The sequence below is a fragment of the Dermacentor andersoni genome, chromosome 1 (genome assembly GCF_023375885.2).
Source record: "Dermacentor andersoni chromosome 1, qqDerAnde1_hic_scaffold, whole genome shotgun sequence".
Taxonomy (NCBI): Eukaryota; Metazoa; Arthropoda; class Arachnida; order Ixodida; family Ixodidae; genus Dermacentor; species Dermacentor andersoni.
Window position 1 is genome coordinate 358,204,996 of NC_092814.1, and position 16,156 is coordinate 358,221,151.

Below are 16,156 nucleotides of genomic sequence, written 5' to 3' on the forward strand. Positions count from 1 at the left end.
TTAACCGGCATTGTGCCCAAAAACCTGCGACAGCCACCTCAACGACGACTGGTCGCGTTTCAGGGCGGTTTCAGGGAAACGAAGAAACGTGTGAGGGCAACCACGCCGCCCTTTCCACGGCGATTCGTCGCGTTTGGGGGCATCTTCTGGGCAACAATATGATGTCTTTCGCCCTTGCAAACATGCGCAGGCGCTCAAGCGAGCGTCCAGGGTCCGCAGCGACTGCTTTTCCGTGTGAAAAAAATTCGTCCCATCTTGTACCCAGTGATGGACTGGCGAGCCGGGTACCCCAACCATATTTGAGGCCTTGCCGGCCCACTGCTACGGCACATGGTGCCAGTCGACGCTGTCGTTCTGCTCAATGCCTTCTGCCTCTCAACAGATAGGCACGTCTGAAGAGCGTAAGGACGTCGCACCAACCAATATCTTACAAAATAGTGCACGTATATCTCAAGGAAAGGCGGTGACTTCGTCGTTTATAGTGCAAGGTAATGCTGTTTATTTCTTTCACAATGAAAGACGCACAGCAGAACCTGTTACTAAGCAAACGCGCAACAAATAACTATCACGCGAAAGGTCTCGTCTCATTTTATATAGTTGCTAGATAGCGGAACAAAAATTAGCAAGAAAATACGCACCGGAGTTTCAGGTACACAACAGCTGGATTGACGAAACAATAGACCGCGCTCGGGCCGGCATACTCTGGACGGGTTTCGAGGTGAGAGTGCCGAATAACTGCGGTGGTGAGCGCAAGTGATGCTTTGAGAATTATGTCGCTGTGGGTCTGGCTCCTCAGTCTTTCTCCCACGTTTCAAGGCAACACATCTGAAGCGAAGAACGACGCCCGCAGTAGCAGAAACACACGCGTTATACTTCCTACGCACTTCCATGCCTTTGACGGCGGGCGCCGCTGAGCCACTAATCGTTACCACGTACCAAACAAACACGAATGGTCCGGCAACAATGTCGGCCTGTTTCTACCCAAGCAGCACGGCTTACAAGACCCCGGCGAGTGGGAAGGGCAGTTTCAGAGAAGATTGGCTTGCAGCAGAATCGCGTGACGCTCCCTCCTAGTTTTTTTTCCCTTCCTCCATGTGCGAAACCTTCTGGACATGTAGCATTACCTCAAACTTTCGCCTCTCTCTCTTCTCCTTTTTCAACCCCAGTGCTGCTGGTATGATAGCATATGACCTTTAACAGCGACTATGCTATGGCTTGGAGTAGGGCCTGCGGAAAACCTGCATTACAAAGACATTTCACCTGGAATGAGAAATTATCTTGGACCTTATGGTGACATGACTTGGCAAGAGATGACCTCAAGCATGACAACGCAAAGCCCCTCTTGACCAGCTTTGAGTGACATGAATCAAACGGTGGAAGTGCCTTATTTGATGAGACCAGTACGACCAACATAAGTGGTCTTTATCATCGCAGAGCACCTTGATGTCTAAAAACTTCAAAGAAGAATTCTCGGGCAATTCAAAGGTAAAATTCAGCTTGGTGGCTGCGGATTTGAAGGACTGAGGAATGTATTTCGCTACTTCTTCAAGGTCATCGTCAGAGTTAGTATTTAACCGGATTAAAAACTCGTCCGCGTATCTAAATACACAAAATATGCAGCCGTCAGTAAGTACCCGCGACAACAACCAATCTAATTCGGCTAAAAAGATCTGAGTGAGTACCGGTGCAACACTTGATCGAATACATATACCTCGTTTTTATACATACAAAGTATCCTGAAATCTCACGAAGGACTCAAGAAATACGTTCTTGAGTCTTTCAAGTCCGCAGCCACCAAGTTGAATTTTGCCTTTGAATTGCCCGAGAATGCTTTGCAGTTTTTAGACATAAGGCTGTTCTTCGATGATAACGGCCTCCGGTTTTGGTCGTACTCGCCTAGTTCAAATAAGGCACTTCTGCCGTTTGATTCATGTCACTCAAGCTGGTCAAGAGGGGCAGTCCGGTGTCAGGGATGAGGTCATCTCTTGCCAAGTGATGTCACGGCAAGGTCCAAGCTATTTTCTCCTCCTAGTTGAAACGTCTTCGTAATGCAGATTTTCCGCAGGCCCTAGTCCAGGCCATAGCTAAGCCGCTGTTGAAGGCCATATGTCTCCATATCGCCGGCACTGGGGTTGGAAAACCAGATAAATAGAGAGGCGAAAGTTTGAGGTAATGCCATTTGTCCATAACGTTTCGGGTGGGATCAAGAGGGTGGCCGGAAAATTCGGTGTTGATGTGATTTTCGAAGCACCCTGCAAGTTGTCACGCTTATGCACCCTTTCTAACGTGCATAAAATCAAGAGAGATGGATGAGGCATGAAACGAAGATGCATGTATGTACCATGTAGAACGTAAGTGGTGTATGAGTTTCCGCTGACCCGTGGAATGCTCTATGGGGGGCAAAGCGGAAGATGTATTAATGAGCTTTTAATGGAGCACTCTAGCGCATTAAAAGATGGCAGCGGAAAGTACCTACCAGTGCATTGGAGGTCATGTGTGAAGAAGTGCAAGCCGATTTTTAATAGAACGAAGGCGTTAGGATGAGCAAAGGACCAAAGTGGTCGTGCGTCAGCGAACCATAGGTGTGGCTTTTCAAGAAAGAGCTTCATTTTTTGTGTAGATAGGGGATTAGTGAGGGAGTGTTCTATGGTCATGTGGATATGATTGGGCTTGCGCACGCGCTTTGTTCGAAGAGGCAGCATTGTGTGGTTTCCATAAACCAGTTGGTAGTCTGCGTTCGTCCTGTCTTCTTCTACTTCGGTGTCTCGTCCGTAGTGCACTTTACAGTCCCAAAGTCTCTCTATCAACGTTAAACTAAAGGGACTGCGAAAATATTGGTAGTTTTGTGTAAAGAAACAATTCCAAGTTGGCTAAGGGGACCTTCTAAAAGTCATTTTCTGTGCAGGTCAAAACTACTACAGTATATAAAGAAATCTTCCATAGTTTCATGTTCGTTGCAATAAAAACATTGAGGGTAAGGTGCCAAACCAAACTTGTGAGAATAAAAATTAATCATTGGTATTCGACAATGCATTCTTGTGAATGAAACTTCAAATTTTTTTTGTTGAACACCATCTGATGTGCCAAGGGAATCTAAGGCGATGAAGATTGGTCTTATTTAAAGGGACACTAGAGGTAAATACTAATTCGACGTTGAATGTTTAACTACCATTCCAGAAACCTCGCTACGCTTGTTTCGGGCCAAGAAAAGACTTAGTTTACGAGAAAATTGCGTCTGAAGGGTCCGAATATTTTTTCTGAAATTCAAATCTCCCGCCACCGATCCGCGGGAGTGGTGACGTCGCATACGCCATCACCAACCTTTGCTGTAAAACCGCGACCGACAGATGGCGGTACCGAGCCAAGACAGAGCGGTGTATTCGCCGCTGCAGCTGCTTTTTGCTAAAGTGGCGTAGACCATGTGGGTATCCGGTGACATCACATGGAAGTTGAATTCTCTGCTTCTTGCAGTTTGTGTGAGTTTTGCGAGCCAGCAAAACCAACGCCGCACTACGTGATAACGAAACTGAAACGCGAAAGCGTTGGCGGCGCAGAGACGAGCGAAAACGAAACCTTTCGACCGCCCGCATCGTTGTAAAGGTAATTTCAAAGAGTTATTTTTTCTAAAAATGGAATGGAACTACGAATGTAGCATTTTATCTCGTCTTATATTACAATACAAGGGTGTTTCTTTGCAACGAGTGGTTGAGCACTAGTGACAAAATTTACCTGAGGAGCGCTTTCGTCATCGGCCAAGTACTTGAATGTCCCGGGGGAGTCTCATCATGTCCTGCATTTGCCTCAATTTCTCGATCGTTAAGGCTGTGTTCATGATAATATTGACGCCTCAGAGATTCTCGAGCACTAATCTTTCACTTTATCTTGACTTAATACTTGCTGCTGTGTCCCTTTAATATACATGATTTGGCATGTTCTTGGAAACACCTTTTTAATCTTGCAGCCTTGATGTATGCCAAAGGTTTTACGATCTTCATTACTGGGCCTTTAAGAGATGCCGCCGCTAGTGCGTCTGTTGACTTGTTTAAAGTGAGTCCTATGTGTCCTGGTACCCATACCAAACGGACGAGGCGTAAATGCTGGGGGATATATGAAGAAAAATATCTGAGAATGGTAGATGAATTTGACACTGATAGAGCAGAACAAATAGATAAGGAGTCGGTTATGATTACGGCTGAATGAATAGATGAGGGAAGTTTTCGTAGAGCTGGAATGATAGCCAGTAACTCTGCCTGAAATATTGGTGTAAAGCCGGGCAGTCGAAGAGAGAAAGGCGACCGTGTTTTTCCAGTTTTTCTGCTGGCACTTCGTCTTTTGATCCTCCATAAAGAATGGACTTCATACGTGAAGTTGGACTCAGTATGGATACTCTATGAAGTTTCGTTACAGTTACGACGTCAATTCGCAGAAAGAAAAAAGTTAAATTCTTACGTTTCATACGTGAACGCGTGTTCGTTTCTACCAATTATAAAAGAAGAAGTGCCCATTTCTTTTTTTCCGTTTGTGTGTTTGATTGAAAGCGTCACATCCCTGCCGTATAATTTACCCAGAAACCAAAAACAGTGGTTTCTTGCATTCACTTAGCACGTTGTCTGCTATCGGGAAGGGGAATCCAGAAGGCACGGACACTTGTTCAAAGATAGCAGCGCCCGTGAATCGGTACTGTGAAGCGTCTATACGCCAATAATCACTTCTATACGCATGTATGACCTTCTTACACGAAGTATTGTCTACAGAAGCATATCGTTCAGTACAGTATAAAAGCATATGTTTTGATGCATTCTATTGTTGCGGAGGTTGTTGCGTTTGGCAGGCATTCGCAGATCATGAACAGCAGGTTGCCATTATCCCTCAAGAGAAAAGTGTATAACAGCTGTGTCTTACCAGTACTCACGTACGGGGCAGAAACCTGGAGGCTTACGAAAAGGGTTCTACTTAAATTGAGGACGACGCAACGAGCTATGGAAAGAAGAATGATAGGTGTAACGTTAAGGGATAAGAAAAGAGCAGATTGGGTGAGGGAACAAACGCGCGTTAATGACATCTTAGTTGAAATCAAGAAAAAGAAATGGGCATGGGCAGGACATGTAATGAGGAGGGAAGATAACCGATGGTCATTAAGGGTTACGGACTGGATTCCGAGGGAAGGGAAGCGTAGCAGGGCGCGACAGAAAGTTAGGTGGGCAGATGAGATTAGGAAGTTTGGAGGGTCAACATGGCCACAATTAGTACATGACCGGGGTAGTTGGAAAAGTATGGGAGAGGCCTTTGCCCTGCAGTGGGCGTAATCAGGCTGATGATGATGATGATTGTTGCGGATGAGATGAATGAGATGGAGCACTATGTAATACCATTATGTGGTCTCATGCCCAAATTTGCCATTGGTGGGACTGAAAATGCTTTTTCTCTTTCCGTTCTTTTCTGTTCTTCAGATTGTCAGGCGTGGTGTGGAGGGGTGCTTATCTTTCTCGTTTTATGGGGCTCGTATCAATGCTCTGTAGTTTGCCCTACGTCATGGTTCTCGCGGTCACCTAGTGAGTGTATCAAATAAGGTACGCTGACCACCAAGTGATCCATAAAGGACATCTGTTTACTGTCCAGCCACTGCAGAATTGTCGGTATTGACAGCGAAACCGTGCTCTATGCTCAAGAACAATTTTAGGTGTGTCTCCACTGCCGTCTAAACGGATGCTGCATGATTATTTTACTTATTTATTCGCCCGATAACACTGTCGCTATGGAATCTATCAAGTTTTACCAGCTCTCGCTTGTATTTACATGACCCTTACTTGGGAGTTCGCCTGTCACCCGGGTTCTCCCGTCGCCAAAAAAATGTATTACATTATTTACGAGATCTCATTCATTCCTCGTCGGGATCGCCAACAATGCCGCAAGCAATCACGTGCTGTGCGAGCTATAGTTTCAGCCGCTTAAATGACAAATTGATCTTGCAGCAGAAGTTTAAGGGACCATGGCCTAAGCACTCTTTCATACACGATGCTAGTGATTTCTGAAGGTGACTGGTCGGTGTGGCCACCTGTGTCTGTTAGTCAACAAGCCTCTGCGAGTACGTTCTTACTGATGGCCTATTCCTTCAAAATATTTCTCTTTTCCTACCTATCTTCGCCTTTCTCAAGTGCATAAGCCAACCGGGCACGGTTTTACTTAACCTCTCTGCGTTTAGTTCTTGTGTGTTTCCACGATTCAATAAGTTGGTCGCAACGCGCATGCTCACCGGTGTGCAGCCGCAGATGGTTCCTAAGCGTCGAGGACTGGCTGAACGAGCGGCCGCAGAACTTGCACGCGAAGGGCTTCTCCAGCGTGTGTGTGCGCATGTGCGAACGCAGGTTGCTTCGTGAGTTGAAGCCGCGCCTGCACACCACACACTTCAGCCGGCCTGAGCCGCCACTAGGCGCCGTAGACGAGCCGTAGATGCTGCTGCCGCTCCCGTTGACACACGAGCGTGGGCCACTGCTGCCGTCTGCCAGAAACAGAAACATCACATGCTAAGCACGTTTGGACAGAGACGTGGTGTCCTATTTTGTATGAGTTGCTTCGGTCCTATCACTTTCAGTGGAATTCAGTAATTAGAGCCAATGTACAGACTGCCCGCATCCCGAATGAACCGGGGCACCGCACCACGTCAAGGTGGAAATATCGCTTAAGACCATCCGGCATAGCAAAACGGCATAGAAACACACACACACACACAAGCGCACACAACTTACACCGAGCCTTTTTTTCAAGCGGCACTGCTTACTACTAGCGAGTATAACGCAACCTTGAACCCGCCATGGTTTCTGAGGCAGCATGCGCGTACGCCAGCAGCGCAATTCGAATCCCTTCTACCCGCAAGAAGAATTTACTTCCTCATTACATGCGCGAAGGCGAGCTTTCTGGTTCTTTTTTCGCCTTCCCCTGCACGACCAACGCCACCTCAGCCGCGGACGCGTGAGCCCCCCTGAATAAAACTAAAAGTAGCGACATTCCTCCTTGCCTGGCCTCTCGTTCTCCTTGTTTCCTCGCTACTCGCGCTTTACCTCGTCGCTCGCCCTCGCAGTTTGCTCGTTCACGTGGCTTCGCTCATAGAGTTATGCAAGGTGAGATATCAAAAATAGTTTTAGGCTTGTATATTGTGCGCTGTGCTAGGAGCAATGACGGAATGCTATGAAACTGGCAGAAGTGATGATTTTTGTGCTTTTTCTGGAGAGTAACTGCGCACCTGTTTTGCCGCATCGGGTTGGCTGCCTGTTTCCAGTTATGAGGCTTTTGAGGCTAGTTTCGCGGTCAAATTCCTTTTAGTGTCGAGTACAAGCAAAAAATCAGAGCTTTTTGTCTCGCCAATAATGTATACGTATTGTACATGATGTTCCTGTACATATGCCAGAGCTTTATTTGAGTGTTATGTTGTCCGTCCACCGCCAATGTACCTGCAGTCAAAAGCACTGTTGCTTCTTGCACAGACCAAGCCACTTGGCAGGTTATTTCTATTGTATTAGTCAAATTCTTTATTTAGTGAACTAAACACACTTTTCCGGCGTGAAAGGGCTGCGATGAAGTCAAGGTTTCACCGGTACACGCGAGAGGCGATGCAGTTGTATGTGTGCAGCACTATGTAGCTGCCGATTCAACAACTAGGATGTGTTTGCGCTGCTCGAAGAGCGTGCCTGTTTACTTGCATTACCCAATCGGCTGCCATGTGTCGAGCTTGTGCAGCTTCATAATTTAATGATGTTAGCACCGCGATGACCGAACGTAAGGCGCGCGATTAACTAGGAGCATCTCAACTATTCTCGTCGCGTCGTCATGACGCTGTCATCTCTGCATGCACTGAAAGTGGTCCTATGCCTTTATGACAAACTGGTTCCGCTGGCTCTCAAACGCAAACCTCACAGTGAAACCCGTACTTCATTTATAAACAAAGCGTTTGTAAGGACGAAAGATATACACAGAAATGGTTTCCATCATTGAGCACCTTAAATATGTTTGTCTTTTGCGCTGCCACGCGAGGGTAAAAGGCGCTAATTGGTTCTCCCTATTGTGAAATATATTTGCAGCGCCTAACGAAAGCATGCATTGACAAAGCTACACAATCTCAGTTGTGCAATAATAACACGTGTTACGTTTTTAGCATGATATATGACAGCACAGAGCCTTCGCACTCCAAAGCTTCATACACTTGTTGACAATAGCGCAACGAGGAAAAAAAGCTGAACGAGCACTGAGAATATCCCTTAAAAATTGTTGAAAGGTTACTGAAATGTTATTAGTCAACGTCGAGAAATCGCATTGAAAGCACATTGCGCTATTGTTCAAACATAATTCAGAAAGTTGACAAGTGTTGATAATTGGCCCTCGACATTTTGTCGAAACACCATTGGGACATTTCAATTTGAAAGATCATTCGTGTATTGCTGAAACCATGTATTTCAATAGTGAAAGCCCATTGAAGTGTTGTTCAAAAGTGTTGTGTGTCGATATTCAAAGCCCATTGAAGCGTTGTTGCAGGTGTGTTGAGTTTGTGGGTTGACTCTGGCATGACTGGGCTCACCACGTCTGGTGTCAGCAATTTGTGGGAGGTGGCGCAGAAAGGTAGACGCCATGGCCACGGTTTATTTAGGCCAGCCAGCCATAGTGCAGCGGGATCTCGGGCGCGGCCAACTACGCGGCCGTTCGGGTCGAGCAGGCTAGCGTGTTCTATTCTCGCGCTACCTGCACGCGAGCCCGCTTCTTCTTCGCCGGTATTGGAGGCGATAGTCGTGCCGCTAGAAGTCTCAACATTGAAAGCCCATTGAAGTATTGTTGGAGTTGTATTGAATGTCAACACTGAAAAGATTTAAAAATTATTGGGTTTTACGTGCCAAAACCACAATCTGATTATGAGGCACGCTGTAGTGGGGGGTCTCCGGATAACAACACTGAAAGAATGTTGAAAGGCCATTAGGCCCCCAATGTGTATTTATCAGTGTTTAAAACTGCACTTTTCATAAAATACTGCTCACGTATGTTGTGCCACATAGCATTGTTCGTGATGTCACGTTGATATAGTCCTTGAAGACAGGAGCAAATTTAAATACAGGCACTTTTGCATTGCAGTCCTGGGGTCAAAAGCATGCTCTTTGATAGCCAGTAATAAAACAAATTGTAAAGCTGCTAGCAGAAGTGTTATGCCAGTTTTCAATTGGCTTAACACAGCAAAATCAACGGTCCTCCACGAAATCAACAGTGCAGAACTAATGCAGACAAAAACTATTTTTATAGGTGAAGTGTAAATTTGTAACCAAATATCTGTGGAAATGTACAACCATTTGTAGCTTGAGAACACCAGAAACTTCTTAAAAAAGTATTGCAAGGTACACACTGCCCGCAGCTTGACGCCATAACAAAATTGAATACTGACGGATGTATTCTGTGTGGATGGATGGATGGATGGATGGATGGATGAAAAACTTTATTAGGGTCCTTTAGGGCGCGCCCTAGCGCGCAGCGGGTGGCCCTCAAGTAAAACACATTTCCCAAACTAAGTAAATATTAAAAATAAATAAATATCTGAATAAATAAATGCACAAGCAGACTGATATGACAGTAAAAAATAACACTCAAAAAAGGTACTTGCTTTCTATATTAGGTAGCCAATGGTACCATAACCATGCCACGATTCGCATGAGCCCACGGAAGACACTGCTATGCGGGGTGGTCGTCTGAAATTTATGGAATTTTTAAAGACTGGCTACTGCAGCTAACGTAATTCTATATCGAGGTGGATTATACAGAGTGCCTGACATTACTTGCACGAGAAATGAAAACGCATATTCAGCTAATTACCAATTCAGTTAATTACTATTCTAATTAATTACTTTAGGCACCTATTGCAATTTACAAATTGTAGCCGGTGATGTTACAAGGTGCATGCACTTAAAATGAATTCCCAGAAGCTGGCTTCATCAGCGACACAGATGACAGGGAAGCAGTGCTGTGGTCTGAGTTTTATTGCCAAGAGACGCACGCTCGGACGCAACGCGGCTTGTGCTTGGTGTAGGCCGGGTACACCATACAGCCATTGCATATATAATTTCAGAATGAAACCAGCGACGATACACGCCATCCAACTGTCAGTAAAAATGCACTGTTACACTTACTTTTTCAACAAAACGTACTTCTATGCATGGAAGCACAAATGTAACTAGAACACCCAAGCATTTCGTCTCATATTTCTAGAAAAATCTCAAAACTGGTGCCATCCGGCAAATTAATTTCAAGTTTATACGTTTTGCAAACTCACGGGCTACAATTTGTAAATTGCAACATGTGCCGTATAGTAATTAAGGGAATTAGCAATTCTGTGAGAATCAGTTGAATACATGTTTCATCTCTTGTGATAGCAATGCCTACCTCTCAATAAACCAGCTCAAAAAGAATTGTGCTATCTGGTACAGGCAAATTAAAAAATATATGTAAAACTGAAGAAAGGATCACTCTGTATAATGATCATTTATTGGTTGAAAGGTGGTTGCCAATTTCACTAAACCTTATATACTTTTGAAACAACACGGAAGTTCCAATAAGTGATGCCATGGGAGATGTTGATTGTGCTGCATTACTTGTTGTATGATCCAGTTGTGTTTTCTGCCATCATAACTAGGCTCCTCAGCAAGTAATTCCATGTCAAGCGACTTATTAATTTTGACTAGTACAAATTTTTATATGAAGAACTATAGCTATTAGTGAACTGCTGGAAGAGTTCAAAAATTATTCCTCATGCGAGTTCTATTTCAATTTTTTCAGTGCCACAAAAAATAATGCACGAATTCACAGGTTATCTGATTTCATGCATACATGAAAGGCACATCACTGCCATTACCTGAGAGTTTTTGTTGCACTTAAAATTTAAGCCAACCTATACCTCTTAATTATTACTCATGTATTTTTTGATAGCAAAATTAACCACTTTTGTGAACTTATGTAAAAGACCGTTTTTATTGAACAGAACCACTCTGACAATGGCACAGATACACTTGCAGGTTGGTCATTCCATACCAAATCGAGGAGTGTTTTTTCAACACCACAGATATAGCTGAAAAAATTTCCATGTTTACTGGAGTTCAGAACTCCTTCCCGACTTTTATTTAATTTTGCCAAAAATTTTGTGGCATTTTGGTGACACTTTATTTTTCCTGCCCGGCTGATCTAGAGGACGTCAATCAACATTTTTTTCAGTGGCATATTGTACAGATTGAGGCGTTCAAATCGTGCGCTTGGAAAGACGGTGAAGTGATGTAACTGCCAAAATAGCCAAATTTTCAAATATTTGAATATTTCGAGTGCTTTTGGCACCAGCAAAAACGAGTAAAACTACAATGTAATTTTTTCTCGTAACGCAGAACAATTCACAAAACAGAAGTTAAACATAGAATGGTAGGCCAGTTGACGTAGTATAGCAGAAAAATATTATTAGCTTTGGGGGTTCAGCTGATCGCCTGTAAAGAAACTGTAAAATCCTAATCTTTTGGAAGAAGCTTCGTGTTCGAGGTCAAAAAGCAGCTTTGTTGTTTGGCTTAAAAGTATACGCGATATGTCGTTAGACAGCTCTACATGTCTGCTATGCATGGTGAAGTTGAAGAAGGTATTAAAGTTGAAACTCGATCAAACGAAACCCAATTTTGCGAAGTTCCTAATATAACAAAGAAACTTCCATTCCCTGGCAGATACCCATGAGGTTCACTATTGTCATCAACCCTGAATAACGAAACTACCTTGGCCAAACTCAATTTAACGAAGTTTTTCGTGAAATAAATGAGTAAAAAAAGCGGTGATTTCTTTCTAATTTTGACACAAAAAGGTTTTCTTCGACCGTGCGCTTTAAAGCTATCGTGTTAAAACATCTCGGTGCCATGGTCACGGCCCTAGCTTTATTTTGACGAGGCTGCAAGCCGCACCCGTGCACGGAACAGCGAACTCAACACCGCATCGGTAGGGGCGGCGGTGGTTGCTTTCGTTATTTCACGGTTTATGCGACGGATGGCTGGATTAGCGGCAAATAAAATGTCGCAGAAGCTTTTGCGTGTCACTATGTTAGAATTTCAGATTTCGAAGGACCGATCAATTTATTTTTCAATTTTACGAACTTCCCGATATAACAGAATAATTCGAGTGTTGTCATCACTTCGTTAAATCGAGTTTCAACTGTATTTTTAAATTTAAAAGAATCTTTCTTGAATTTTTGTGTCAGCACCGGCTTTTCTCCGACGTGCACACAAGCTTGCCGGCCAGGAATGCCGACGACTAAGCTGGCTTCGTCATCGTTATAGACGTCAGAGAAGCGGTGTTGGGGTCTGCGTTTTATTGCCAAGAGACGCACGCTTTGACGCAAGGGGACTTGTGTTTGGTGTAGGCCGGGTAAACCATACAACCATTGCACATAAAATATCAATACGTGTTAAATTCATGAGGGAGTCCTGCAGTGTTAAAAGATACGTTTCATGCAATTTACAAAAATAAATATTTCCTCTTACGTAGTCATTAAATCTAAAAATAGCGTTGATATCCTTCACGCAAATGTATTTTGAAAGATATGTCGCACGGAAGTGCAATGCGACACATCAACATGCATTGCGGCATGCAATGACGTGCGATATACAGGAAGCAGGACACTTTGTGCCCTGTTCCCTGGAGCCCAAAGCCTGTCATATGACGATCCAAGTAGAAAATACCTTCATAATTACAATTGAAAGCCTACACGAGCGCCAACAAATTCTTGTGGTGTTGCGTATTACCGCTTTTGACAGCCTGAACACGTTCGGCTACAAAAGTCATATGTGCCGTGTTCGCTCTGATGTGGTCAGAGGTACTTGGCGTCCACTTTTCGTGTTCCTAATTAAAAAAATACCAGTCGAGGCTGCATCGCTTGCCTTCGAATTGATAAACAAAGGCAGTCACAGTTTGTCGACTAGCTTTGGTGGCCAAATTGCTTAACAATCACTCCTTGCTAGATGACAAGATTTCATATATTTATGTTGTAAGCACCTCGTTAATTTGACCATCATTAATTCGGAAAATCGGATAATTCGGACTCGTCTTTTGGTTCCGGCAGGAGTACGCATTATCTAATGCAATGAAACTCGTTAATTCGGACCGCATATTATTCTGTTCTGCAAACTCTACTAATAACTCTCCCCTGCTATTCCTAAAGCCTATGCCATATTCCCCCACTGACTTGTATCCAGCCTGCCTCTTGCCTACCCTGGCATTGAAGTGGCCCACCAGTATAGCGTATATTGTTTTGACTTTATCCATCGCCGATTCCACGCCGTCATAGAAGCTTTCGACTTCCTTGGTCGTAGACCTGGATGACCTTCAATTTCACAACAAGACCTGCCACCCTCTCGTGAATGCTATAGAGTTCCTGTATGTTAACAGCTATATTCTTATTAATCAGGAATCCGACTCCTAGTTCTCGTCTCTCCGCTAAGCCCAGACGTGCCCGCTTTTTAGCACTATATATGCTTCATTTGTCCTCCTAACTTCACTGAGCCCTATTATATCCCATTTACTGCCCTCTATTTCCTCCAATAGCACTGTTAGAGTCGCCTCACTAGATAACGTTCTAGCGTTAAGCGTTGCCAGGTTCAGATTCCAATGGCGGCCTGTCCGGAACCAGGGATTCCTAACACCCTCGGCTACGTTGCAGGTCTGAGCACCGCCGTGGTCAGTTGCTTCGCAGCTGCTGGGGAATGAGGGGCCGGGGTTTTATTGTTGTAATCATACAGGAGGTTGTGACCAAGTACTGCACCAGGGTGGCCAATCCTACTCTGGTGAGGGAGTGCGTTACCGGTTATGCTCACCGGGATCAGGCCGCACTCCAGGCCTGTTTATGCAATTTTATCAACACGCGGATTTTTTTTATCCGGTGGAAAAATTGCACGGCACGGGGATTCTAACCACGGTCCTCTTGCACGCGAGGCGGATGCTCTACCTCTACACCACCACTGCACTACTGGCTCGCTTTTTAAAAGTTTTTTTAGGCAATCGACTGAACCTCCTAGGCTTCAAATATTTTGCGGCCATACTACACTCTTAAACAAATGTACACCCTTTGGGTCGTATCTTGCCACACAACAACAATCGTCATCTGTCTTGCTTGCGTTTCCCTTCTTGAAAACGCTGCGCTCGCTACTTTCCTGGCGAGAATGCTCTGCCATGCTGATAACGCGCATGCCGTTCGTGACATGGAAGTACCGGGCTCGCAGCATTAAAGGGAAGCTGAAAGGTTTTCCAGAAAAAATGAGTGAACATCTGTACATAATGGTTTTCAACCCTCCGAATTCGAATATCGTATCGAAATTGAGCGAAAGAAAGCGCAAATATATATTATTTTGACGAAAAGTGCAGCAGCGGACACGCCCAGCTCGCGCGTCTCGTTTCCGCCTGTGATTGGTCGGGCGCCTGGTGACGTCAACACTAGTAACCGACCGCTGCCGGTACACATGAAGCGCGGTGCCAGGTAGTTTGGTGCTGTTTTTCTGAGACGGTAATGGAAAATTTAAAGAGACTGCGTTTTTCTGAGGAGTTCGGCGTTACTCCCTACATGTACGAGCCGATTGCGAAGAGCCGGCCTCTCGAAGAAGTAAACGATGCTGGTGCGAGCAGTGCTTTCGACGCGAACGAAAGCAAAGTCTTGGAATCCCCTCGTGTTGGAAATGCTCTTTGGTGAGTATGTTTTTTGCAAAGCGATCTAGTGATCTCGCTTATCTTTCGCCGATCTAGTGAGCTCGTTTCCGGTCAAACAACTGTAGTGTTGTGTTCCTGCATGCCTCCACGTGGAACGTAAGCGGGGATGCGATCGTCGGCATTTGTGCGCTGTCCAAAGCTGTCGGCAATCTACAAAGACGGTTTAAACGCGCGAAAAGCTTCCCGGTTCATGCAGTACGTGTAGTGACCTTCATCTGTTGACTACCACGTTGACTACCACTCACGTTGATTACCACTCACGTTGACTACCACGCACGTTGACTAGCACTCTACATACACGCAGACGAACCAAGAAAGGAATGCAGGGTCGATCGAAGCAGATTACGATGGCACGCACGCAGAAACAAGCGCGGTCAGGCACGGTCGCGGACGCTGCGAAGGAACGAAACACTAGAGTTGACGTCACAACACCGCGGTTTCCGGTGTCCGCTCGCATCGTCAGCGTCAGCAGCAGCGCGCGGCATTCGACGGGGGGCGGAGCTACAGCGCAATTTCAACCGACGATTACGTCGCTCCGAATTGAAAAAAAGCCCAAATTTTACATACATGGTTTATAAGGTTCCCGCATCCGTATATGAGCGTCTTATTGAATTCGACAGACTCTTCAGCTTCCCTTTAAGGAAGGAAATGCGGACAAGACAGATGACGATTATTGTTGTGCGGCAAGATGCGACCCAAAGGGTGTAATTTTGCTTAAGAGTGTAAGTCAATCGGGCTGCCATTCTATATTTTGTGCCTTCTTTACTTCCCTGCATCTGACCGGGATGGTCTCATGGCGAGGGTTCGCGGTTGCCACTCTAATTTCCCCTTCTCCTATATAGTGGATCCAGGCTAAACTTCCTTATTTATGCGAGACTAACCAAGGTCCGAAGGACAGTATTTGAAGTTTTAAATAGAAACGTTTAAAGCACTACCAAAATGCATAAACAGAAAAAAGGGATCCTGTACCTGTGGCACAAAACGCACACTTCGTAGCTCTGGGTGACCATATAAAAACTTCTCGAGTGGAAGCTTAAAAAAGGCGTTCTATGGGCTTCTTTCTTGTTTGTCTGTTTGTTTGTTTGTTTGTTGAGGCAACAGTGCAACATGGTCTGGCCGAATCCTCTGTCGATCGCTGATACTATCTCGTTTGCGTGACGTGAGGTCTGGCACGACCCATCACTGGAGCTACGGGTGTTCTGCTTGGCGGATTAGGCAGTATATCGTCATTTGAAAGTGATTTACGTGAAAGTGATCTCTGGGAAACAACGTTCTTCCATGGGTGCAGATAAAAACTACAAAGAAGTGACTAAAATCCGTGCGGGCCAAGTTCTTCCGTGAGTCAGGTAAACTGTCTTTTCGATGTGTCCGAGGCAACGAAAATGGGTGATGGAGCTTACGAGAAGAGCTT

The 16,156-nt window shown here is 45.0% G+C and overlaps 1 protein-coding gene across 1 annotated transcript in view; it reads right to left on the reverse strand.

Moving 5' to 3' along the window:
- Positions 1-16,156, reverse strand: part of LOC126516602 (PR domain zinc finger protein 12-like) — a 38,611-nt gene that overhangs the window by 2,351 nt on the left and 20,104 nt on the right. The window contains exon 5 of the mRNA XM_055063823.1: positions 6,254-6,499. Coding sequence (XP_054919798.1) covers positions 6,254-6,499 — 246 coding nt within the window. The remainder of the gene's footprint in view (positions 1-6,253; positions 6,500-16,156) is intronic.